This window comes from Nomia melanderi, chromosome 6 (assembly GCF_051020985.1).
Source record: "Nomia melanderi isolate GNS246 chromosome 6, iyNomMela1, whole genome shotgun sequence".
In the NCBI taxonomy this organism is placed as follows: Eukaryota; Metazoa; Arthropoda; class Insecta; order Hymenoptera; family Halictidae; genus Nomia; species Nomia melanderi.
The window spans coordinates 17,526,754-17,552,486 of record NC_135004.1 but is presented as its reverse complement, the minus strand read 5'-3'; the positions used below and the strand labels follow the sequence as shown (position 1 = coordinate 17,552,486).

Genomic DNA, 25,733 nt, shown 5'->3' with positions numbered 1-25,733 from the left:
CGGTCCGACCATTGTCTCCTCGCGCAATAAAAAGAGGAGTTATTTTTGAGAGCTCCGCGATATTGCCCTCGCGCGCCCCGTCTCGATCACGCTCGCACGCCGAAGTGCCCTCCCCGCGTTTTTACGACGTCGGCTATCTCGCCGAGCGGCGAACTCCTTTTCAACGGTACGCTAAACGGTGTCGCGGCGGCTCGATCGAATTTAGATCGGGATCAGCGTGTCAGCGTCGCAGCGTCGCGGCGCGTCGGATTAGACGATCGACTCGTGTTCGGCTTTTATTTCGAATCACGTGCGCGACGCTGTTTCGAACGCTGCAGGATGTAAATGTCCTTGCTACGGTACAAGCTCTCGCATGTTCGGCGTACGAATTGATTCGGTGGCGAAGCGCTAGCTCGGCCAGGACAACGAACAGGGAATACGCGATTCGACTGCGCCCGCGACAAGATTTAAAGGATGTTTCGCGCGAGAGCGCAACCGGTGACGTAAAATTCCTCCGCCGGGCGGAGAACGTGGAGTGAATCTGATCGGCCGTAAACTTTGCTACTGAAACCTATCGTACATATTAAACGGACTCAGTAGAGTATCGACTCTCTTCCTTCGAAATTATACACGTGTTGAATAGATTTCCAAAGGAATTTACTGTCTGCTCCCGTCTACCTCTTACCCTCGCGATGGACAGACATACTATAAACGTCGAGATTCGTTCCAAAATTACTAATTACATTCTATAAACATAATCTAATTACACTACACATACTAGATTCTTTGAAACGTATCACTCTATACAAAAGTAACCCTTTGCACTCGAGAGGTGACTCAGTCACCAGTTGATTTTATTTGCAAAACTATAAAGTCTTATATATAATATTAAGCTTTGCATGATGCATTAATATGTGGAATATTGAAATAAAATAACTTTCCTTCTGAATTTATACATGTTCTCTCGTTAATTAGTTTCAAAGATCGTCTGTATCTCATCGGAGAATATTGAATATTTCTAGTGAAAAACTATCGAGTGCAAAGAGCTAATAAATAACACTACTCTTCTCTTCGCTAAATCTCGAAATGAAATTCGCAGGGTTAATGCCCAAGCTAATAAACGCTAATCAAACTTTCATCTTCCCCATCTTCCCTATACTAATTAGCTACTGCTCGATACTACACGAAATCGACCAGAACTTCACACCTCGCGAAAGACCTCTGACACCTGTACCATCCCCTTTTCAAGTTACGAAAACCCCTGTAAGCTCACACAAATCTCCTTTCACCAGCATATCCCCAAATCCCAGCGAAAGCCTACCTGGACGCTTGCCGCGAGTGACCTCGAAAAGAGGGTGTCTTCCCAGCAGTGGGTGGCCGGGGCTCCTCTCTGTGACCCGGAGGTAGTATGAAGTCCGTCCTGGAGCCGACCCTGCTGTGCCCGGTCACCGAGTGTCCTTGAACGTCGACCACCTGCCCTTGGCTGAACGCTCTTTGATGTCCCGGCTTCTTCAGCGCGGAGGGTCTCCCGCCGCTGACCGCGGACAGGGGTCCAAGGTAGGAGCCCACGTTCGCCTGGAGTCCAGAGCTCGCCAGGCTCTCCGCAAGGACCCCGCCATGGCTGGCCGACCTTGCGTGGGTCATCGCGCACGGCCGCCTCCTGATCCGCGACGCAGCCTCGTCCTCGTTGAAGTCTCCTCTCGCGAACGCGTTGCTCGCCGCCGCGGCGATCCCGTCGGAAACGGAGGCAACGGCCGCCGGCTGCGACGGAGCCGACGACAAGCTCGGGTACTGCGGACGGACCGATCCCGGGAACACGTAAACCGACGCCTGCCGGACGATCTCCCCGCTCGCTGCTTCCTGCGCCCCGGCTTCGGACATGCTGGCACATCTGCGGACAGAGAAGATTCAATTCATTCGTCTGCGAATCGCTGGGAATCTACGGGGCCCCATACACGCGCGGCATCGCGACTTCTCTTTGCGTCTGTCGTGACAGTTTGGGAGACTCGAATCACTTATGCATCGCAGCGTGTTTCAGTATGGGTGCTTTAACCCTTTGAACTCTGTAGGCTCCAGTATTGCACCAGTTAGAATATTAAATATTTTAATGAATCTTAAAGAAACTAGCTTAAAATTATTAGATTTTCCACACGTCCAAATTTTGTACTAGAAGGAAAATAAAAGACTGAAGAAATGCACTGCCAAGACGCAGTGTCCTTCGTCGACGTCGTCGGTGATCGTCAAAGGCCTGCGGATGTAGTAACGAGGGATAAATGAGGATGAGGATGTTTCTTCTGTCGACGTTCCCAGGGAAAGCTAGCGATCTTGCGAGGGTGGGGATCGGTGCGCAAAGGATCGATCGAAAAGGGAGGCGACGAGGACTCGGCGCATTCCTGTAATCAGTCGCACGAACGAGTCCTTGTTTCCATACGCGGAACACGCGATGTTATGAAGATTAAGTGGAAAAATATAGGTATTGATAATACTATGCAATGTCCCTTTGGCTTAGTGCAATGCTTCTTAGAATCGTTTCTAAATTGTATCATTCCGATCGAACGGATTTACTGACAGATGTAGGTGAAGTGTATTAGTAGAACGATTCACTGGTTTACTGGTTCAGTGGTTTACTGATCGATTGGGTCACTAAGTTATCAATATTTCTAAAATCCGATATGCGCCAATTTGACGCGTTCCGTAAACCTAGTGATAATCATTCTCACAAATTCCCCTTATTACTCGCCACTAACATTCACGATCTACTCCTCCCAAAAAACACCTCTACCGCCCTACAACAACCAACAACTATGTCCATGCAACTATTCCATATTCCAGGCGCGATAAACCTCCAGCGCTAAAACCCCGGCAAACACGCGTCGTTCGTTTAAGGTAATTCGTCTGAGGTAACTGGAATTTAATAATTTACTAATTCAGATCTCGATCATCACTCCCATGCGAACGTGAACCTCGGTGCCCCGGAGTCAGCCCACCCACGGCGAGCACGGTACACGCATTCGACCACTCTCTGGTCGATGCGAGAAGAACCCAGCGAGACTAGAGTAACGCGGAGACTGAACGAGCTGGTCAACGAGGAACGTGACTGTCGGGGTGGGTGGCTGAACGTGTCCAACGCGGGGAAGGACTTGCCAAAAACGGCCGAGGAAATTGGAGCGGTTAAGGAGATCGAAAAAAACCGCTGGAAAAAAGGTCAACAGGCGGTGGGCAGAGATGAACAGAAATGAGCAAGTTTGACAAGGCTGGCCGGCTACGTCCAAGAATATTAGGAGTGCCGATCCAAGAAGATGCCATAAGGAGGCCAGAGATCGTGGAGATTGGAGGACGTGACGAATGATGACGGAGATCGCCAAGTTTCTTCACCCGCGTGCGTGGAATGCTCTAATAAATGAATCCGCGTGCATATCAGTCGGATCGAAGATTGATTAATGTTGTACAACGTAAAAATATTTCTACCGACTGGCAATTGAATAAACATGTCTCTCTTAATAATATATTCCTCGGAAAAGTTGAAAGTGAAGATGCGCTTCACGTCTCAACTGACGTTAACAATAGCCGTTCGCTTCTTCGATCGGACACTTCTTTCCGCGATAATAAACGGCCGCCGCTCATTACGTTAATACGCGTTCGTTCTCCGTTGAAGCTTGATGTCTCCTCGACTCGTTTTTACAACGAAGGAACATCGTGATGGATAGAGTTCCTGAGCAGAATATCGAAGTTCGTTCACCAGGAGTTCCTCTAGTAAACAATCCACCGATAGCTCCCGCAGGTTTTCTTTGACCAGTTAACTGTGGAGTTTAGTTGGAGAAACCTCCGGTTCTGCGCGCAGTAAAATCGAAAATGCACGTAGAGTATATTTTAATGAAAGGTCGAAGCGAAACAAAGAATTGCATGTTTATGCGAAAAAATAGAGAATTCATCGCTGAAAGAATTAGCATCGTGTCAAGCTTTACGATGACGCGTATACTCGTCAAACACAGTTAACTGGTTAAAAATCGACCGCGATATCTCCCGTGTCGCGCGGATTAAGAACAGAGATCCACGGAAGAAGTGATTTAAATCCTCGCGATCGGCGCTGTTTTCACCGGTTTCCCCGAGAAATCCCTCGCTCGCGGTTCCCGCGTATCAGAGCTTAAGCGTCGTGCTCGCGCGCCGTGATATCGTGTGTCTAATCAACAGATTTTCCACGCGATAAATGCCACGATTATTTACGTCCCTGGACTCGAGCCGCCTCCGGTCAACGCAAGCGCGAGCGTCGCGCGAGTTGTTTCTCCCTTTCCTTTTCCAGAGCTCTCGCCGCGCGCTGGGAAATCGGAACGAGAGGTTTCCCCTCCGCGAAGGAAATTACCTTGCGGGGACGAATGACGATGTTATGGGGAATCTGTACCGTGGACATCGACGGACTCGTCGGTGCTCTTGGTAGATTGTGTTTTGTGAATCAATCTGCGTAGCAATGTGAAACGTGTACTTGTTTTGGTACAGATGACAATGTACAGAGTGCAGGAAAGATTGAGAAAATTAATGCAGTGGCTTCTGAAATTATTATATAAGATATTCAGGAGCTATATGAAGGGTTTTCTTATCTAGAAAAAACGAGAAAAGAATATTTATTCCATGGAAATTTGGGAAAATCAGGAGATATCGAAGTCCGCGTGACATCAGTGTTTGCGAGAAGTAGAAACGGCGAGCCACGAACAGACGCGTTAGCGGATTCCTGTTCAATGGCACGTGCGACCAATAGATATTTCCTCGGACGAAATGTCGGCGGAGGAATTGTGTCCCATATTTCCAACTTACATCTCTGTCTGGATTCACAGTGACAATAAATCTTGCAAAAAATTGTAGGAATCTCTTTCTATATAGAAAGCAGTGTTCATTAATCAAAATGGTTATCGGGTTCAGAGTTCGATCTCACTGAATCTGTGAAATGGAGAATAATCGTTGGATACATGTTTGCGAGAGGAGTACTTGTATTATTTACGACACCCGGTATGCTGGAAGCTATCGTACTCTATTGAGTAAATATAACGTAAATCGCATGGCAACTCGTGTCGATTACTGCGTCAGAAACATTAATCCACTTGCTCGCTCTATTTGTTCATTTAGAGCGTGTAGACTTTGTTGCTCAAGCAAACACACATAGGGTGATCTACGGTGTTTCTATTAGGCAATTGTTCCCTCGTTATTTCAAAGAATAGTCGACGCAACATTTGCTTCTCTTATCGGAAAAGTATATTGAGGAAGACACGCGCTTTTCGTAGAGATGTTTTCGACGCGTAACCTCTGTTTCCCAAAGGGGAGCCATATATTTTCACGCAACCAGTCGCGCAACCGATTCCAAGCCGTGTTATTAATAACAGGCGAATAAACCTTTCAGTGTACGTAAGATAACAGGTAGCAGATAAGCTGAACGTATACGAGCAGCACGGCGGACCGAGGGCTAACAAAGTTCGTCGACTCACAGGAATTATCCACATTAACTCTAACTGGATTGTTGGAATTCGATTAACCGTGTTTACCACGCATCGTCGAAATAGGAGAAAGCGATCTTATAAATCGGAACCAGCAAAATTGCATTAACTTATCCGATTTACTTGTAAAAACATCATTGTGGACTCTATTTGAGTCTCGTCCTTTACATATGTCATTGCATTAACTTGTCCGATTTACGTATAAAAACATCATTGTGGACTCTATTTAAGTCTTGTCCTTTAAATGATCTGTCTTTCGTTAGGAAGGGTCACAACCATTTACACTGGAAAATTTGTCGCTAGAATCATTCAAGATTTTCCAGTGAGAAATAGACGACATTCAAAGTTTAACATTAAACCTCAAACTCTATAATTTTGCTGCGTCAAATCAATTGACAGTTAAATCTCGTATACCCAACAGAATTCAATTCCTCCGACGCGTTGCCAAGAAAATGAATGCTCAACTTCACAAGAAACCGTACCACCCAAATTCAAGCGACACAGGAGTCAGCGTTACTATTCCACGACACTAAGAATAAATTCCAAAGAATTCCCCATCCCTCCCTTTCCAGAACAGTGCATCGCACTATTTCCTCGTTGAACGAACGTCCGAGTTGCAGTTCGCAACAGGAAGAAGCGTAGGTAGCCGAACGAGGAAGCGCCAGTGGTTTCTCTGTGCGGCGCCTTGCCCGTCGAACCGGCGAACCGGCGAAATCCGGCAAAAAATCGATCGCATCGTGATCTATTTTCGGGGTGGCCGGTAAGCGGAGGAGATCCACCCCGGCGCAACGCATCAAACGATATGCAGGAAGTAACATAATGCATTTCCAGGCGAGCGCGGCGGTCTCGCGCACGCCGGTGCACTTGCACTTGCCCAGCACAGATACGCTATTAATAAGATTGCAGACAGACAGCCGACAGGATAGTGTGCGTCTGTGCGTGTAAGAGAGGGGGGAGAGAGAAAGGAGAGAAAGAGAGAGAGAGAGAGAGGAAGAGAGGGAGGGAGATGGAGAAAGGTTTTTTTTCGAATCACTGGACACCGCAGGAACGAGTGGATTAAAAGCGCCGACGGTGCTTCCGGGAATTTTATCAAATATTGCGAAACGCTAATCGCGTTAGCCGCGAATAATCCAATAGTGTCCTCAACGGGATCAAGCTCCGGACGTTTTGTCCGGCGAATCCTAGCGTAGGAGTTCGCCGGAACACGCCGATTCGCCGTTCCGTAACGGAATAAAAGTTCGAAGAAACTCGGAGTTATTTAACCTGTGTTTCTAGTGTTACTTTCTTCTCATCGTTTCTTATTGTTTCATTTCACCGGCTTTGCGAGCATTTAACGGCTGGTAAACATTGTTTCTCGTGTTTTTAGTAGAGTTACGAGACTCGTCGGTTTGACGGATACTGTGTTTTCGAAATATTTAGAAGTCGGTTTTGATTCTGTTATGCGAATGTTACTCTAGGTTCGAAGCTACAGTTTTCGTGAATTGTATAGGCGAAGTAGTTATCTAGGAACAATAGAATCATGTGTAGATTGAGCGTCGGTAGATCTAGTGTTAATTATAGGAATGCATTGTTTGAAATACTTCATTGCTCGCGTGTAAGACAATTGTAACTGTGAAAGAGGAAGTAGGACGATCGTTCTAACCTGTGCAGTTTGGAATATTACAATATCTATAATAATAGATAATAGATGAGCACCGTTTCAAGTACCGATCTAAACCGATTCGCTATGTAGCATTCGCTTGTTTATATTATTCATTTCAACGAACATAATTGTAAGGACACGACATTGTCCACCGTACTTTAACCCTTTGCACTCGAGAATATTTTTCTCAATATTCATTATTCTCTGATGAAATCTTAATGAGATTTTATGCAACTAACATAAAGAAATACCTCGCATAAATTATGTCACAGAACTATTTTACTTCGATGTTCCATGTGTTGATACATTATATAAAATTTAATATTGAATTCTCAATTTTACAATTTTCTTGGGTCAAATCGAACGGCGACTGAAATGCGACTCTCGAGTGCAAAGTGTCAATCACGACATTAAGTTTCGTAAACAATGATGGCAATAATCCATCGAATTCGTACGCGTGAAATAGTCAGACTGTTTATAAAACCTTACGACATCGTGGTCGGAGTTGGGTGTATATTTCATCTGATCCATAATTATGTTTGGCCAGACTGCTCCGCGATCAGTATAAACATGAAACATTCATAATCGAACTTCCAGGGCCTCAACTCGAATATCGATATCGTTGAATAGTGTTTCACATTGTTCCGAGCTTCGGTTGCAGTGCTCGATACTTCCTCCTCCTTTCGATTAGATAGCACCGTATATGTAAATTTTCAGCAGCGATTACGCTGGCGCGATTATAAACGACTTCTGATCGGTCCGAGAGAGCTGATGACCACAAGTGTGCGTTACATATCGTTCGATACATCTTACCTAACCTTATCTCGACACTCAACCAGCTCCTTGAGAATAAATATGAAAAAAGGGCGAACTTTCATGCATCTCGCAAGTCTCACTTTCCATAGGAAATTATAGACTAGACATTGAAAGAGCATTGAATGTCTTCTTTCGCTGGTACATTATTAACGATAAATAGTTCTAACAAATGCACCTACGAAATTCAGTCGTAATGCGTTAAACATTTCTAGTGTGAAACTTCCGAGTGCAAAGGGTTAATTAGTCCTTCGATGGAATAGTTTACTCAGCTACTAATTTACTAGCTCGCCAGTCTACTAGCTTCGTTTAACACTAGGTTTACGGGCATTTATTGTACACTTCATTCTATTATTCCTAAAAGAATTGATGCTCGTTTATTTATATCTTGGGAATTGGAGATTTGATAGTAGGTAACTGGGGTACATGTCAGTGTCTAAAATCCAATATGCGTCAATTTAAGGCATTCCGTAAACCTAGTGTTAAGAAGACCATTATTTCTTAACGTAAATAATCTAATTTCAGCATCGATTCGCCGATAAACATACGAATGTATCATTCGAGGCGAAACGCATTTATACATCGCCGGTGAAACGTTAACTGCAACCGAATGGAAATATCCGTTGAAACCCAATTTTCCAGAGAACGAAGGCCTGAATCAGACAATTCGATTCTACACTCTTCCCCTTATTTTTTCACGAGGAATCAATTTCTGTCCGCTCGGCCGCACGTGTTATTCTGACGCGTCCTGTGTACGCCGATTACGCGGAAACGGAGTGAAAAGCGATGGCAAACAGTTGCCCGCGACAGCCCACGATGGCCGGGGTCCGACAGGTGGAACTAAACTATCTGTTAAACAAATATTATCGGTCGGCGAAGGACGACAGCAGGTAAGCTAAGATTACGTTAATCGTGTTTACCGTAGGACGATGACAAACGGCGAAGCGCAATTCGACAAACGGTGACTGCGTCGCGGAGAAATCGGGTTCGAGCGATCGTGGAAATGGAAAGGAAAGGTATTCAACTGTACCTCGGACCGGGGAACAGTGCTTACCTCGGAAATATCTCGGGAATGCTTGTAGCATCGCGGGGATTACGCGTGCTCGTTAAAACAGTCAGATCGGCTGGAAATTGAGGATATTCGAACGATTTCGAAACGTCATTTCTCCTATAAGCAAATTCTTACAGAATCCTCACGATTTCGATAATCGTGAGTTCTAAGATTGAGTATTTCAACCCTTTGCACTCCAGAAGTTTTTCACCGGAAATATTCAATATTTCCTAATGAGATACAGACGACATTTTCTTGGACTGAATTAAAAAATCTCACATGCATTTAGGAATACTATTTCCTTTCAATACTTCGTACATTGATGCATTGTACGAAGTTTAGTATTAAACATCAAAGTTTACAGTTTCGCTGTGTCAAATTATTTGGTGACTTAGAGGCTCTGGAGTGCAAAGGTTAATTATCCGATGGTTCTAGCGCTAGAACGAAACTTAAGACGTTAATGGCTATTTTGCTCTTTCAATGTATATCGATTACAATGAACTCATTTATCATTCAATACGTTTGCGGAGTCTAATTTCAAATAGAGATACTTTCAATTGAATGAAATCGAACATTTACTTCCAACATCAAATATACATGAAACAACATTTATTTACTAGTCGATAGTCCACAAAAAGGATATTAGTACATTCAAACAATATGCGTTACAGACAGCTAGAATTGGAATGAGATCGTCGAATCGACTGAAATCGTCGGGAAACCTGTACACGATTCGATTAGAATTTGAATGGGCAGCGAAGTTCTTGGTCGGGCGGTGCAAGGGAGCGTCGCGACTCGATCGTGCATCATCGATAGGGTCGCGGAAGGCGAGCACGTGGGGTCACGTGCACACGCGATGCGAGCAGAGGATTCCGTTCGTGATCGATAACAGTCATCGGGCCGACGTAAATCCCGAGTTCTAATGTAAACGGACAATATCAAGGGTAGGCACGGCTGAACGATGAAAGTGGGTCGTGCGAATATCGACGGCCCCTAATCGCGGAGAGGGTTGGCGCTCGCTCTTCGCGGCGATAACGAGCCATTAGCGCGACGCGCAATCATACCGCTGCGCGAGCTAACTCTACTAACTCTGCCAGCTCAACTCGTCGCACGGTACGGCCGATTTCTCGACGAAACTTAGCCCTTTGCACTCGGAAGTTTCTCGCTGGAAATATTTAACAGTTTCCGACGAGGCGAGGATGATATTCTTTGGTGGCTCGAAGGGAAATCACAAGTACAATGAACAAAGCTATTTCATTCTAATATTTCACGTGTCGACATTAACCCTTTGCACTCTGAGCAATTTTTAATATAACCTTTCAGCAACTCCGAATCAGTTTTAATATGAGCTCTGTGACAGATTTAAGACCCTGCTTTGTCATTAAAAAAGCGCGTGTATTTTAAAGTTATGTTTGAAAAATGAAGTTATAAACTTATCTTACAATGTCAACGGAGTGCAAAGGGTTAAATATCAGATTTTATAGTTTTCATGTGCCTAGTGACTGAGTCTTCCGGGTGCAAGTTGAAAAGTATCAGTGATGCAAAGTACTTCAGACAAAGTTGTAAGGTATAGAACTAGCTTATGGTGGTTCTGTGTACATTATGGGGATATTGTGAAGTTTCTTCGGGACAATGGATGCTTCGCGTCTCGATTCCAACGTTATATAAATAGAGAAACGGAATTGATTCGCAGAGAATTGGTATTAATTGAAAAATGGCGTCACTCGAGTTCGGGCGGCGCAGTTAAAGTATTCATGGGAAACTCGATTGCTAGGGGCTACCCCTTCTGCGACCCTCCACGGTTTCACCCAAATATCCAAGGGCATTCCGCCAATTAAACCGATCTCGAGATATAAAGTTTAAACTCACTTCACAGGAATTCCTTTACGAACACACACGTGTACAAGGCTTGTTCGGAATTATCGCGAGTACTTCGCGCTTTTAAGTAGAATACGTGTGATAGCGGATTCGCGAAATGACGACAATGGGGAAGATTGCCATGCTAATGCGGGAAACAAGATACGGCGATGCCATGTTGCCCGCACGTTTTAGACATTTTTACACTTTACGTGTCCCTTTCGTTATCCTGCCCTCTAAACCTCTTTCGAGGTTGATTTGATACAGAAAAATGATAAACTTGTATTTACCATTCAACTTTATCCAGCATCAACGTGAAACATTGAAAGCTTTGTTCCCTAATTTACATGTGACTTCTTAATAAATCAAAATTTAAATCTTGTCTACATCTACCTAGAGAGTATTGAATATTTCAACTGAAAAACTTCGAGTGCAAAGGGTTAACTACGAAAGACTCGATTCGTCGCAGAAACGTTCCCCGAGCGTTCGCTGAATAAACGGACAACCCCAGCCCGTCGATGACACTCGATGTGTCTCCACGGCGGGAGAAAGAAAAAGTTCAAGTTCGAAGCGTTCAACGGCGATCCATCGCGTGTCGCGTGAACTCGGCTCTCATCGAAGCGCCATTCGATGCGCGCCGCTCGTTAAGCTTATGCAATTTAACGAGCAGCGCCTCTCGAATGGCCTTCTGGATTACGAACAGGGACGACCTCGCTCCGGAACGTTTCCTTCCTTTTTTCCCCCCTGTTCCTCGTTCCTTTCCTCGTCTAAAGTCTAGGAGAAGTTCTACGAGACTTCGTCTCGCGCGGGGAACGTAACCGGTTTCATGGCCGGCGACCGAGACCGTTGCGGCCGCTCTCGAGGAAACGGGCGGAGAAAAGAAGAGACAAAACTGCGACCCATTCCGGAGCGGTAACCTTCGACCTCCGCTCGACCGCGCTCGGGAACGCTCGATCGAACGTTTCCCCCGCGACTCTCCCGGCGACGGGAATAATTGTTTTATTCAAACCCCTCGGAGGTGGTTCGCAACCCGTTAGGTCGACGGGGTGGTTCGAGCGTTTCCGATAAGTAAAATCGAACAGGATCAGAAGTTGCATCGCGTTCCGGGTAATTACGCCTTCCAATTTCCCGGACCCTTTATGGTATTTATCGAAATGACGCCGGCGACTGACGTTCGTCTTTTTTATCTAAGTTATGGACGATTAAACGGCTACTTTGCATATCGATTATCTTCCGCGTTACACTGTATGGGTGTTTACTCATTTGCATGGACACACGTAACGCGGGGCAGTAATTATAACTGGATCGCGAATGTCCGTACGCTTACGGCGTATCGTGGCGCGTAGAATGCGCAGATAGATACGTTTCTGTAAAATGTAACACTGTATACTTGGATCTACTCCATATCTGGAAGCTCGTGTACGCGTATTCCGATGAATGTAATAAAACCTATGGCGCAGAAAGTCTCGGATACTTTTACTTTTCATAAATTATTATTCGAACCGGCGAATCGGCGCAACGGCGCATGCTAAGCCCGACAATAATAATGATAAACGGTCGGCTTAAACGTTGATCTCTTCGCGTTCGCCGATAGAAAGAGCTTTGACCAACGACATTCCCGGCTTCTTACTTTCTACTCGATCGGCCGACGATCCTTTCCGCGGTTTCGCTCTTTTTCAACCGGCCGCCGGCATCTCTCGGCGCTCGATGCTTCGATTCCTTCTTTTTTCTTTTCCTTTTTTTTTTTACCTCGTCGCTTTCATTAGTACGCGCACCCCGCGAAACGTACGCTAAACGTTTCCCCCCTTCCGAGGTATCTCGTTACCGTTTCGCTACAACGGCCACACGCTTCCGTATTTAGATGAGACTTTCTCGAAGCGATCGGATGGACACAGTTAACGATTTTGAAAAATTCGTGGTGTTCAGTGGATGGTCGCGGATATTTGAATATTTTGCTCAATTTTAAACGATTTAAAGTTCTTTTTCTGAAATTCCTTAAAATACTTTTCTAATATTCCTTAAACCTAATGGCCATTTTTGGGACACCTTAATCCTTTCCCACGTAACTCTAACATAATTCCTAACAAGATTTCAATTCGAATCGTCTCCATCATACACGAGTCAAAGTGCAGTACTGCTGTTTAATTAGCATCGGTATCGAAAATTTGAAAAATTGATCGATACGTTCGAAACGAGAGATCAATTTCTCTTCTGACGATGAATTAATAATTATCGCTCCGAAAATGAAAATTATATTGATGCTTTCTTAATTGTTTAACCATTTTTGATGATTTATTGCGACAGACCGCAATACATTGTGGCTGAAAAGTTTACCAACGATGATGTCGTTGGTGAATCATATTAATGTCAAGGTTTGTGTTTTCGGTGACACAGTTTCCATGAACCGATAGCGATCAGTAATCCAATAAAAAACGCTACACTCTTTTTTGCGGACCCTTTAATATCAATTAACTCGATTGCCGTAGCTTGCCACCCCCACGCGTTTTGATTTCCATCTTTCCCTTAATATAGTTAGCGTTTCGCTGCCAACTGGTTAACGGGGTGAGTTTTCAGTTGCGAAAACCCACAAGGGCGTAACACGTCGGCAAAATTAATACGACACAGAAAAATACGACAATCATTAATTAAATAAATAAAACAACAAAATGTTACTAAAAACTGCGATTGAACACGAAAATTAATTCGTGTTTACCAATTAACGGATCAACCCCGTACGTGTTGAAATAAATATATACATTTCTACGGTTCAGTACCTTTAACTTGGGCACTCAAAATGGCACTACCTTTGCTATACATATTTTTTAAACAATTGCTACACAAATACACAGATAACAGTCCTTCGATTTAAATTAAGTCGAATTCTAAAAGAAACTTCCATCATATTCGCCTGACAACATTTCAATGAAAATGGCACAACGCTAGAACTACCGAACAGTCAAACTTTTGACATTTTTCTATAGAAACTCCAACAGTGCTACTATTGACATTCCTATTGTTTTACAATTCAGTTTTCCTATTGCCGAATCAATTTCTGTAATTCCCCAGAGAACCATCCATTACAATGCTATCAATAATTATTCAAGAAGCAATCAGAGTCATTTCGACCTCTGGCAATTCCAGCGTTAAAGTACCATCCGAACACAAAGAGTGAACGTCCTCTCTAACGTTTCATTCGTCGAATTCGCTACTTTTCCTCCCTTCTATCCCGTTAAAAGTGGCCATTTACTTTCCAGCTGCAAAACGGGGGAAAAAAGAGAACGAAAAAGGACTCACATTTTGTTCAGGCTCCCAACGTGGTCCACGTGGCCTTGGTAATGGTCGAGGAGACACGAGGGGTGTCACAGCTATCCCCCGCGGTGTCTTCGAACTCTGAAGAGCGTCTCAGATGCCCGAGCGAATTGTACGCGAGGCGGTCGTTCACGGGGGAAAAACCGTCGGCGGTATTGTAACGCGCGCGCGGTTAACCGACCCGACGGGTCCGGGGGGAAAAAATCACCGGTATTCTCGCGTGTTTCCCTTTGACAGGGGAAATAACGGGTCACACTTATTATCCGTCGTCGAACCTCCACTCGATGCAGTCTCCTCGGGAAACTGGCTTCAACTGCCGCACATTATCCCCGACACGTCGCCGTGCGCCACGCAAACGGTCCCGACCGCGACGCGATCGTCTTCGAGGAGCCCGCCGTCAGCTCCTTACACGCTCCTCAAGTCCGACTGGCAATCCGCGGCAACAAACCGGGTGAACTTATCGCCGTACATGTACTGACAATTCGTATCGGCCGACCCACCAACCGCGACCGTCGCTGTCAGATCCGACGCCGTTGCCATCTACCGGCGTCATCCCGTTCTACGTGTAGCCGACCAACGGCAGCGACGAAAAGTCCCTAGGCGCTCGCCGGATTTTCGACAGTCATCGTGTAATTGCTACTGCGGCCAGGTGCAATTCATCGGATGAAGAATGAATCTGGAATCTCGTTGGAGGGAATCGAAGTTCCATGTGTCCTTTGAAGTTTAGCAGTAAACTGATGAATGATTCTGTCATTTAGCTACTTATGCTTTTGCTTTATTTTTGTAGGTATTGTATGGTTTTCTGTATTTAATTCAGATATGTAGAATTTAAGGTTTATGAGCTTTTTAGGATATTTCCTCTCAGAGAATCGTGCTCTCCATACTTTCACCTGTCGTTGGACAGTATATAGAGCTAGTACATACTAACTCCTAGGATAGTATGAAGACCGATGATCGGAGTCACTAGCTAGAGAGGCATACACCACTGAATTCGTTCTAATTTCTATAAGAAATTCCATTCTGCGTTACAAGTAAAAGCGACGTTATCACCATTATTATTAATAGATGCTTCGACACGGTAGATCATTGGGAGCAAGATCCTTATCGGTTTATCATTCCGGTAGTGTAAGGAAATATTTGAAAGAGTCGGTAGGTGGGGAATCACGGGAGCCTAGGGAGAGTTAAGCGCAGCAGTAGCTCCACCATCGGTAGCAGCAGCACCACTATCGTTTCGTTGGGAGCTCCGTCATCGGTAGCCAGCGAAAGAACGAGGTCTTCCGTTCCGGCATAATAGTCGTGCAAGTTGGCAGTCGCGTGGCTGTGTGCTATCGTTTTCGTTCCGATTCCGTGCAGTCGTTCCCGTGGCAAAAGACGTCCACGAACGGTTTCGCGTTGCGGCAGGTTCAGTGGCTTGTGTTCGGACCCGTTCAGCATTTCCAGCTAACATGAATGAAGAATACGACGCGATCGTGCTGGGCACCGGGCTCAAGGAGTGCATACTTTCGGGTATGCTGTCGGTCAGCGGAAAGAAAGTGCTCCACGTAGACCGCAACAAGTACTACGGCGGCGAGTCCGCCTCCATTACGCCGCTGGAGGATTTGTTCGCGTAAGTCCCGTGAATCCGCGACGCGTCGCCGTCCCACCGACCGACCTGTTTCATTTTAAGGCCGAATCGCAACTACCACCGGTCGGCCAGCCGTTATCTCCGTAACGCGGGTTTGATCGTCGACGTGCACCGTCGGACGCACAATGACTCTCGTCTTAAATATTGATTTTTTCTCCGTCACGGTTTCTTTTCTCGCGGGGATACCATTGCGTCGTTCGCGTTCGAGTTTCTCCGTCGAGCGTATCGCTAGACGAAGCGTGACGTATACCGTCATCCGCAATAATGCGTCGTTGCCGTGCGGCTGCCACCCAAGCATTCAACCCTGCCTCTCGCGATCGACGGTTTTCAATTGTTTTTTCCGTTCTATGACGCACAGCAACTCTCGCGTTTTCCGCTTTGAACGCTCGCTACCAGCGCGAGTTTCCGTGACGGTCTCGATTACATTTCCTTCGATCCGATAAGTCTAAACAAAATAGAATGAAACTGTAACGAGTTATCAAGTTTCTGAGTCTAATGTAGTTTATAATTTCTAATAACAATATTCATGGGATACTTCATTTTCATTATGTAAAATATAGGGTTACAGCCGTTAATGTGACGCGAACGTGTTAGGGCAATATTCGTGGAATAAATGGGAAGCATGAATTTGGGAATCGTGCTCGCGTAGTGATCGATCGTCCTCATGGAGACCGATCGCGATCACATCCGTTACGCTTTGCGGATAGATTTTGTAACGACCGAAAGGTGTATACCAGACGTACCGAGCGTTTCTTTCTGTCTCCGTGACCCATTTTATTTTCGATTGTGACCCACTGAAAGGTCGCGAGCGACACTTTAAAAAACCCTGTACCAAATGATCCCCGAAGGTTGGCTAGATTGCCACTCGATACGAACCTGGGGGAGGGGCCCGCCCCGCGAAACGCACGCTCGATCGAACGTGGCAAAATCGGCGGCCTGCAGCATTTTCTCTCGCTGCACGAGAGGATCGTGCGGTCTTTTCTCTTCGACGCTAGAACTACCAACTTCAACTGACTTTTCCAAATTTCTTCATAAAACTTCGAACTGTGTATATATATATATATATTCAATCGGTTTATATTTTAATGTAGGCATTGCTAAATCAGCTTTAACGATTTCTCAAAGCATCTGTACCTTCTCGGTAATTCTATAAAAATAAATTTTATAGAAATTTCTGGTAGTTCTAGTGTTAATGAATATTTCTCTCGCGTATCTCAGCGCATCCTCGCCTTTCCCATTCCCAGGATTATTCCATCAGATACAAATCCATCGAATCATCCAACGCCGAAATTGCCGAGTAAATCACCACTATTGGTTTACCGTTCTTTTTTTATGAATTATAAGAATGCGTGTTTCGAATTCATTACTTTTATTGACGAGCGTGTCAGAATATGATCGAGCGTATGGCAAGACTTACAATTACATTTGTTCACGCTTGGTAGGTTACAAAGAGAAAATATTGAGTTACAGAATGTTGAGCGCACCGTTACCTGTATACACGCCATCCTTAATCTACTTTCTATAGAATTGAGCATATGGTCCCCTATGTATATAGATTCAGCGTTGTGGAAGTAATTTCTTTTCTCTGGTGGTCATCGTTCTTCACTGGACAAATATTCTGCGGTATCTTCCATGCAGATTACAATCATCATTAGCAGTAATAATAATAATAATAATAATGTAGCTACAGTATACGATAAAAAACGCATAGTTTAAAGAATAATAGAATAAAAGTAATATACAGTATAATTGAAAGAGGATCGGAATAGATACAGATTAATTAATAATTGAACGAAATAAAATGCTAGACAATGTAGCGTGAAAGGGCGAGGTTCAACGGGTAAGTGCCGTTATTAAACTGAACTCTCGGACACAGTTCGATAATGATTGTAGAAGAGGAAGCTGCGAAAATATTCCGTTTGCGGCAGTAGTTAGTCGAATGAAAAAAACAAAGGCGATAACGTGTTCGACTGATTAGACTTCTGGCTCATCGGAGTGGCAATTTATCGAGTGTCCGGCTGTACCCAATAAATGGTAACGCGCATCTCAACTATGCGTCTGGTATAACTGTAACCGTTGCCGCACGACCGTATTGCGCTCGCGTATATATATATATATTCGCCGTGGAGAGAAAAAAAAAGCGTTCAAAGTCAGCGAGAAAGTAAAGGGAAAACACGATCGGTGGCTGTAATAATGAATAATAAAATTTTACCGGCCACTCGGACGAAAGTACTCGAGTTTCCCTTGGTCGTGGACGAACGAAAAGTTCCTCTGGTCTTCGTAACTTTTTCGCGGAATATTTTTATCCGGTTAAACGCTTCGACCGATGGAAATCGATGAGAACTCTTCTATCGGGCAATGTAAACATGCAGACCTGAAATACAACGAATACTTGGATTTCAGATTGCCAATCCCTGGGCGGAACTATTCGCTTGATAATAATAACAATTTTTAGAAGAGATTACTTTATTATACGGCTGGGTTCGCCGTGATTGAGGATTATACGGTAGCAGAGGTTCTCAATTGGATCCTTAACGGTTCTCTAGTACTCGATCTAGATGTTATTGCATAATTCTTACAAATGGCTAACTAACCCTTGGCACTCCAGGTTGTTTTGTAACCTATCAGCAACTAATTTTTATAGTATTCCTAGCGAAAATGAGAAATATAACATTCCTTCGATCTTTTATTTTCCTTAGTGCAAAATTTGGATGTATGGAAAATCGAATAATTTTAGGGTAGTTTCTTTGATTCATTGAAATATTCAATATTATAACTGGTGTAGTATTGGAGCCTACAGATTCTTATTAATATTGTATTGAAATATAATAGAACACCGTGTTCAGTCTTGGAAAGGTAGAACTTATAAAATCACTTCGTTTTGGATACTTTCTGCTAATATATATTATTACAGATCGTTATCCGAATGGTCGTGTTCAAAGGTAATTAATAGAATGTTTAAAAGATCTGCATTTGAACAAGTTACGAGCGTGAAGGAACGGTAACGAGAAGAAAATCTGAATTCTTATCGTTAATTGTAGTTTATCGTGTTATCTAGAAAATTCAAGGCTCCGCCACCGGATGAGAGCTACGGCCGCGGTCGCGACTGGAACGTTGATTTAATTCCCAAGTTCCTGATGGCGAACGGCTTGCTGGTGAAACTACTGATTCATACCGGCGTAACGCGGTATCTGGAGTTCAAATGCGTCGAGGGATCGTACGTCTACAAGTCCGGGAAGATTTCGAAGGTGCCGATCGATCAACAGGAAGCGCTGTCCAGCGATCTGATGGGCCTTTTCGAGAAGAGGCGCTTCCGCAGCTTCCTAATATGGGTGCAAAATATGCAGGAGGACAAGCCCGAAACATGGGACGGCTTCGACCCGTTGAACAGTCCCATGAGCGCGCTGTACAACAGGTTCAGCCTGGACAAAAATACTCAAGACTTCACTGGTCACGCATTAGCACTTTATAGGTACGGAACAGTTATGTACATCACCTTACAAGGAGACTGAACGTTAGCTTCTTCTGGGGATGATCTATGAAACATATAATTACTTTTATACATTCTCTGTACAAATGAGCTGTGTGTCTTTAATTGAGATATCTTGTCGTTTCAGAGATGATGAATACTTAAGCCAACCTGCAATTACTACTATAAGAAGAATTAAATTGTACAGCGATAGTTTAGCGCGTTACGGAAAATCACCGTACCTCTATCCCATGTACGGGCTGGGCGAGCTTCCTCAAGGTTTCGCCCGACTTAGCGCCATTTATGGTGGAACGTATATGCTGGACAAGCCGATCGACGAAATTGTCGTGAAAGATGGAAAGGTGAGGATAAATGATGATAATTGTATAGTGTAATGATAGATGGAGTGAATGTGGAATGGTTAATTATGATTGGGTTTGTTGTAGGTTGTCGGTGTACGTTCCGGGGACGAAGTAGCTCAATGCAAACAGGTGTTTTGTGATCCTACATACGTACCTGATCGCGTTAAAAAAGTGGGTCGCGTCATAAGATGCATTTGCCTCTTAGACCATCCTATTCAGGGCACAGGAGATGCTCTCTCAACGCAAATAATTATTCCCCAGAAACAAGTGAGTAGATTGATGGTTTGATTATATGGTATTTTGATGGGATAATGGAGATGGGAAAGATAAATGTATTTTTGTTTCACAGGTTAACCGTAATTCAGATATCTACGTGTCTTTAGTATCACATACTCATCAAGTAGCGGCGAAAGGATGGTTCATAGCTATGGTGTCCACCACAGTTGAAACGAAAAATCCAGAAGCTGAGATTAAACCCGGTTTGGATTTGCTTGGCCCGATCAGACAAAAGTTCATATCAGTATCCGATTACATGGAGCCGGTCGATGACGGGCTGAATAGTCAAATTTTCATATCGACGAGTTATGACGCCACAACGCATTTTGAAACAACCTGTTTAGATGTTCTTGATATATTTAAGCGAGCCACTGGGGAGGAATTCGACTTTAAAAAAGTGAAACAAGACCTAGGCGACGAGGACCAGTAATCGTAAGATAATTACCGCTGCTGGTCATTCGAAAAACTAGTTCATCCTGAATTTAAAGAAAAAAAAAGAAAATAAAACGAGTGAGCAACGTAATTTAATGCGTATTTTCCCGACCGCGTCGGTGTTCATTCGAGTCCCAAAGCAGATACGATCTGCTCAGGACTCACGCCTAATAATTCTAGATTCTCTTTCGCGGAGAATTACCAAGGGCAGAAAAAAGGAAACATTCGAAATTTATCTTTAAGTTTATCCAAATATCATTCTACGTACTATCCTTGTTACATTTTGTCTGAAACACGCGGATACGACTTCTTTCGAAAAAGGTCGATGATGAGAAAAACCTGTACCGTTTGTGATTTTAATATTTTCGATACATTCTGAATGGAGAGCAAAATAAAATTTATAGGACGATTCGTATTGTCTCCATGCATTTACCACCACCAGTGCGTTTTTAGAGTAAACATAATAGCGACGATTGCCACGACTTCATAAATATATCATATTTTAACTATCAAACGAAAGAATATAGAGATTACCGTTCATCGAAATTGTAAACGCTAAAGAATCCTATAGATGTACTGTTACTCGCGGCCATCGAAATGCATTATGATGTAAGGTACAAGACGAAGCTAATTTAAAAGAGAATCAAGGTAAATCTGCACGCGGATATTGAGAAATAGTGTGACGATGCCACGTCTAGTAATAGAAGCTATATCATATTCCTGCACATTTAGTTCCGGTATTATTTGAAACTTCAACTATGTACAATGAAACAGAAATGCAAACTGATGAAAGCATGATCTAAAGTACTCACAACGGACAGTTACCTGTAACGGAAAAGATTTACAAGAGAGAATCTGTATCGAAATATTAGGAGAAGAAAAGAAAAATTGAAAAAGCGGCCAAGCGTATAAATATAAATTAAATAGATATATGTATATTCTTTCTCGTTCTCAACTATTACAAGAATGAGAGTATAGAGAAGATGGAATCGTTGAAACGTTGTTATTTTATGTGAGCTTAAGAACCAGAATATTTCCTTCTCCTGTATTTATGATCATTATCAGCTAAGAGGGAGTATCGATGAATTGAAAGAAGATAACTATACACGAATATGCATTGTTTTTAGAAGTGCTATGCGTGTGCATTAATGTATGCGTGAATGTTTTGTTACTGAGTGATTGGCTGTTTCTCAGATTTTTTTATTTGCTTGCATTCTTGCTTAAAATATAAGCGCACCGCAAATTCGTATCATGTACGAAATTCATTGGAGGTTGGCTACATGTTCCGCCATTACTTTATCTAAAGTGTTACTCACGTAACTGTAATGTGACAGTCAAAAAAAATAAACGGTATTGTATTAATTTCATTAGTTTGTATTCCAAACTTTTTCTGTCACATATAAAAACAACAAATTCATTTACAACAACAAGAAGAAGCAGTAAATACGTTCAATTGTCTGTAAGTTTTAATACATAAACATTATTGTCCCGACATCCAATCACTACCACGTCATTGTGAACAACTGGCGATGAAAAAACTTCACCAGGAAGCTTCTCAGTTTTTGTTAATCTGTTTGTTGTAAAGTCATAAATATATAAAGTACCATCTGTACATGCTATAAATAAAATATTGTCCTCCCACCAGGGAGTAGCAAAAACTGGTGACTCGAGGTACAATATAAACTTTAAGATAGGTTCGTTTTCAAATCTTCCGTTTGTTGATTCGAAACAATACACATTTTTGTCTTGACTAGCTAAGATAATAATTTCGCGTCCTGTGAGTATATCATTTTGCTTCACGATATAGGAAAACACGTTTCCATTTACTTTGTACTGCCACATCTAAAAATTATAAAACAGAATCAGGGTAAATTCGGCTGAAAAATATGAGTATTTGATACCTTAGCATTAACTGTGATGTCAAAACATGTTAATGTTCCTGTTACAGAGCAAAATAAGACAAGCCCATTGTTTAACGTTATTGGTGCAATGAAAATGGGATCTGTTAATTTATGTTCCCACATTAATTTTCCTGATGATTGTTCCAATGCCAAACAGGAACCATCTAATGCTCCAAATAGTACACAATTTGATGATGAATGTAGGCAACCGGAAGCACTAATACGTCCGTTGCTAGTCTTGTGTTTCCAAATTTCAGATCCATCCTAAATTGAATTTATTTTAATTAATTTGATGGAATTTAATACAAACCAAATAGGTTTGCGTACACGTTTATATACCTTCGCGGAAAGACAGTATATATAACAATCGTAAGAACCAACAAATATATTTTGTTGTGCTTTACAAAATATTGCTGAACATTTTACGATATCCCCTGTTTGATATTTCCAGAAAACTTTTCCCGATTTTAAATCGAAGCAATACACGTTACCATCGTGGCATCCTATGAAAAGAATTGGTAATTATGAAAGAAATATATCGCGTATTAAATAAAAAACTTACCCACAATGCCCTTAAAATCATCTAGTATTAGAACTGATGCTTCAATTCTATTAGGTAGTTGTACTACAAACGCAGAAAAACAACTTTCCGTATCTAGTAGAAATGTAATTATTAACCCGGAATGTGAACCGACTGTTACATACGTCCTTCCACTGAATAAATTTTGAATAATTAAGACAAAAAGCCACGGTTAATACAGCTTGTTACATTTGCACTTACTTTGAGTAATGAAATACAGTTGGCGATGCGTCTATGCATTTGCGTAAATCATACATTTTCAATATTTCTATTTTAGAAATAGTTTTATATTGTAGCTTAGATGCGTCGTTTACAGTCACAGTACTATTACTTAATTGTCCTCTGCATTTATGCCACTGGTACGTACAAACTTGATTTTCCATATTTACTGTTTCAGAATTTAGATTTTTTGTATCAGATTCAGTTGATAATGATTGATCTTTTATAATAGTATGAGTTAAAGGTATTATTTGATTGTTATCGGAAGCATATTGAAACAAAGTGGCTGGTGAATCATTGGAATTGCTCAATAGAGTGTCCTTGATATAAGTGAAACATTCATCAATGGTAGCGTCATTTAAAAGCATACCAATTAATTCAGGAAATTCCTTATTTACTTCCTTAGATATAGTATTTGATATGTGCAATGCTATTATAGATGTACCACCTAATTTCACGAACCCATTGTTTTCACATTTTAAGTTACTTGTCCAGACAGACTTAAAAATTTGTTCAACAGTTTGGATATCAATATTGTTTGTGACTGTATTTATCATTTTCTCTTTTATATATTTCTTTAAATTATTTATAGAAATTTTTCCACTTGAGGTAAGCTCAAAGTGATCTAAGAAAAAAATGTTATCTGGTCTGCATAAGGGATGTAATTTTTGTAAGTGTTCCATTATAACTACATTTATATTTTGTTCATTCGTTACTTCTTCCTTAGCAGTTATACATAAATACAGTTTGTGGCAGGTCTCATCCCATAATACATAACAATTTTTAACAAAATCTAATTGTAATGCCAATTTCTCAAGATCTGTTAGATTTATTTTATTTCCAAATCGTTTAACGATACTATTACTCCTTCCTTTATAAAATATCCTGTCTTCTTCATCAATCTGGAATAGAACCCTTCTTTTTATTATATGAAATAAAGAGTATTATTTAATATTATATATGCTTACATAAACTGTGTCACCACTATCACGAAATATTGGTAGTTCTAAATCTGCAACATTTTCATCATCTATTTCACAGATCCTGCTATTACTCCCTATATGAAAATATATGAAATTTAAATATTTTTTACACTATCTTTATATTGTGTAAAAAAATATATAATAACTACCTATATAGAGAATGCCTGTACCATTTGTTACTATGTCTCCTTTTTCATTTCTAACTTGAAAGATAGTTTCTGATAGTACTTGTCCTAGATAATGTATGTCACATTGCAAATTTGAAACTGTAACTTCATTAATACTAGCCCAGCAAGATACCTCAGTAATACCATAAATATTATAAATTAGTGTATTATTATCAGGATGTTTTGCTTGAAGAAGTAAATCTAACTTAGGAAAGGGTTCTCCTCCTAAAAGAAGGACTCTAAGTGAAGTGTTATTACTTAGAATAGTGGCTTTTAATCTTTCACTTGTCCAATTGTACAAAAAGACAGAAGGTGTCATTTGTAGTACAGAAATTTGACTAGAATAAGCTTCTTCTAAGAATCTGGAAGTAAAAAATGTTTTGCAAGAAAAACTTTTATATAAAAAGAAACACACATTTCTTTATTAGTTATATTCACCTGTTAGTGTTGTTCTTCAATGTTTTTGAAACTATAAATAATGTTGCAGCACATGAAAGAGCAAGAAAAATTTCAATTATACTTGGATCAAATGTAAAATTTGTAAATTGAGCAATTTTATCATATTTCTTAATGTTCAACTTTGTGTTCAAATCTAAAATGTTAGGAACTATAGAAGCATGGGACACTTTAACAACCTTTGGTATACCACTTGAACCAGAAGTAGTAATAGCATAAGCATAATGATTTCCTTTATTATAATGCTTATTTTGTTGTTGAATATCTTTCAACTTCACTAGGTATATACATTCATTATGAATAGTAAACTGCTTTATAACATCTCCCTCAATTATATCTTTAGAAAATAAATAATGTATATACAATATATTTTTCAACTTCGAATACTCTGTTGTGTTAAATGGTATATTGACAAAGCTATGTTTACTAGATAAAATCCTACAAAAAATCAGATAGTAATATATTCTTCTTGGTGTATTCCTCGTTATAAGGTTTTATGTAATTAAATCCCATACCCAAGCATTAAAGAAACCACACAATATTCAGGAACATTAAAATGTATACCAATAAACTCAAAACCTTTTATGGACTGTAACAAATTAGAGAGCATAGTTTTTGCAGCAAGAAGTTCTTTGTAATCTATGTAAATAGTACTATCTAAATCGTGGTATTCTATTACTACATTCTCAATTTCATTCCAATTACAAATATCATGTAACTTTTTTGTGTCATTGGTCGACGTACTACGAGGAAATACATTTTCTTGAACAGTATCTGAAATAATTATTCAACATAACATCATTATCAGTGTATTAAAATTCTTAAGTAATAAAGAATTTATTTACCGTATAGTATATAATTTTCCATTGTTAAGTATTGTGGGATACTGGTTTTTTAATACAAAAACTATTTATTTCCTTTGCCATTTATATTTTTATTGGAATTGAGAACCATTTTAACCCTTGTCACCTAGTCAACATTTTATACACTCAACAGCTTCAACAAAGGTTATGTTGCGTCGTACCTACTTTTTTCTTTATACGTAACATTTTTTTTATTTTTTATATACTAAGGAAAATGATATTAATTAAAGAAGAATTTCAATTTCTGTACAATAAAACTCCTTATTT

At 41.5% G+C, this 25,733-nt stretch overlaps 3 protein-coding genes across 7 annotated transcripts in view; 1 reads left to right on the top strand and 2 right to left on the bottom strand.

Annotated features, from left to right (window-relative positions):
- Positions 1-14,659, bottom strand: part of LOC116430196 (phospholipid-transporting ATPase VD) — a 50,772-nt gene extending 36,113 nt beyond the window's left edge. The window contains exons 1-2 of one of the 3 annotated variants that reach the window (XR_004235673.2): positions 14,120-14,659; positions 1,301-1,870 (exon numbers count right to left, since the gene is read on the bottom strand). Coding sequence is in view for 1 of the 3 variants with exons in the window: in XM_031983995.2 (XP_031839855.1) it covers positions 1,301-1,860 (560 nt within the window). In the remaining 2 variants the exon portion in view is untranslated. The remainder of the gene's footprint in view (positions 1-1,300; positions 1,871-14,119) is intronic. The other 2 variants (XR_012998826.1, XM_031983995.2) reach the window with 2 other exon arrangements.
- Positions 14,660-15,316: 657 nt separating this feature from the next.
- On the top strand, positions 15,317-21,664 carry Gdi (GDP dissociation inhibitor). The gene is made up of 5 exons (XM_031984004.2): positions 15,317-15,740; positions 18,817-19,230; positions 19,376-19,589; positions 19,674-19,856; positions 19,939-21,664. Exons 1-5 carry the CDS (start codon positions 15,580-15,582, stop codon positions 20,293-20,295), a joined length of 1,329 nt encoding a protein of 442 aa, XP_031839864.1. The 5' UTR covers positions 15,317-15,579; the 3' UTR covers positions 20,296-21,664.
- Positions 20,542-25,599, bottom strand: Aasdh (Aminoadipate-semialdehyde dehydrogenase). Of its 3 annotated transcripts, none has more exons than XM_031983996.2 (10): positions 25,449-25,599; positions 25,119-25,377; positions 24,586-25,041; positions 24,130-24,509; positions 23,966-24,054; positions 22,980-23,899; positions 22,761-22,912; positions 22,538-22,701; positions 22,199-22,462; positions 20,542-22,139 (listed from the first exon to the last, which is right to left on the bottom strand). In XM_031983996.2, the coding sequence occupies exons 1-10, from the start codon at positions 25,468-25,470 to the stop codon at positions 21,747-21,749; spliced, it is 3,099 nt and encodes a 1,032-aa protein (XP_031839856.1). In that variant the 5' UTR covers positions 25,471-25,599; the 3' UTR covers positions 20,542-21,746. The 3 variants fall into 3 exon arrangements, with proteins under 3 accessions (XP_031839856.1, XP_076224644.1, XP_076224645.1); XM_076368529.1 differs by having other exon boundaries at positions 24,151-24,509; XM_076368530.1 differs by having other exon boundaries at positions 22,020-22,462.
- Positions 25,600-25,733: the final 134 nt, after the last annotated feature.

What these genes read in the sequence shown, in the direction of transcription:
- Gdi (XM_031984004.2), top strand. Translation starts at nt 15,580, where the DNA reads ATGAATGAAGAATACGACGCGATCGTGCTGGGCACCGGGCTCAAGGAG. An exon ending in CACGCATTAGCACTTTATAG is followed by an intron (nt 19,231 to 19,375) that starts GTACGGAACAGT and finishes TTGTCGTTTCAG; the next exon opens with AGATGATGAATACTTAAGCC. An exon ending in TAATTATTCCCCAGAAACAA is followed by an intron (nt 19,857 to 19,938) that starts GTGAGTAGATTG and finishes TTTGTTTCACAG; the next exon opens with GTTAACCGTAATTCAGATAT.
- Aasdh (XM_031983996.2), bottom strand. Translation starts at nt 25,470, where the DNA reads ATGGAAAATTATATACTATACG. An exon ending in GTGGTTTCTTTAATGCTTGG is followed by an intron (nt 25,042 to 25,118) that starts GTATGGGATTTA and finishes GATTTTTTGTAG; the next exon opens with GATTTTATCTAGTAAACATA. An exon ending in ACATCACAGTTAATGCTAAG is followed by an intron (nt 22,140 to 22,198) that starts GTATCAAATACT and finishes TATAATTTTTAG; the next exon opens with ATGTGGCAGTACAAAGTAAA.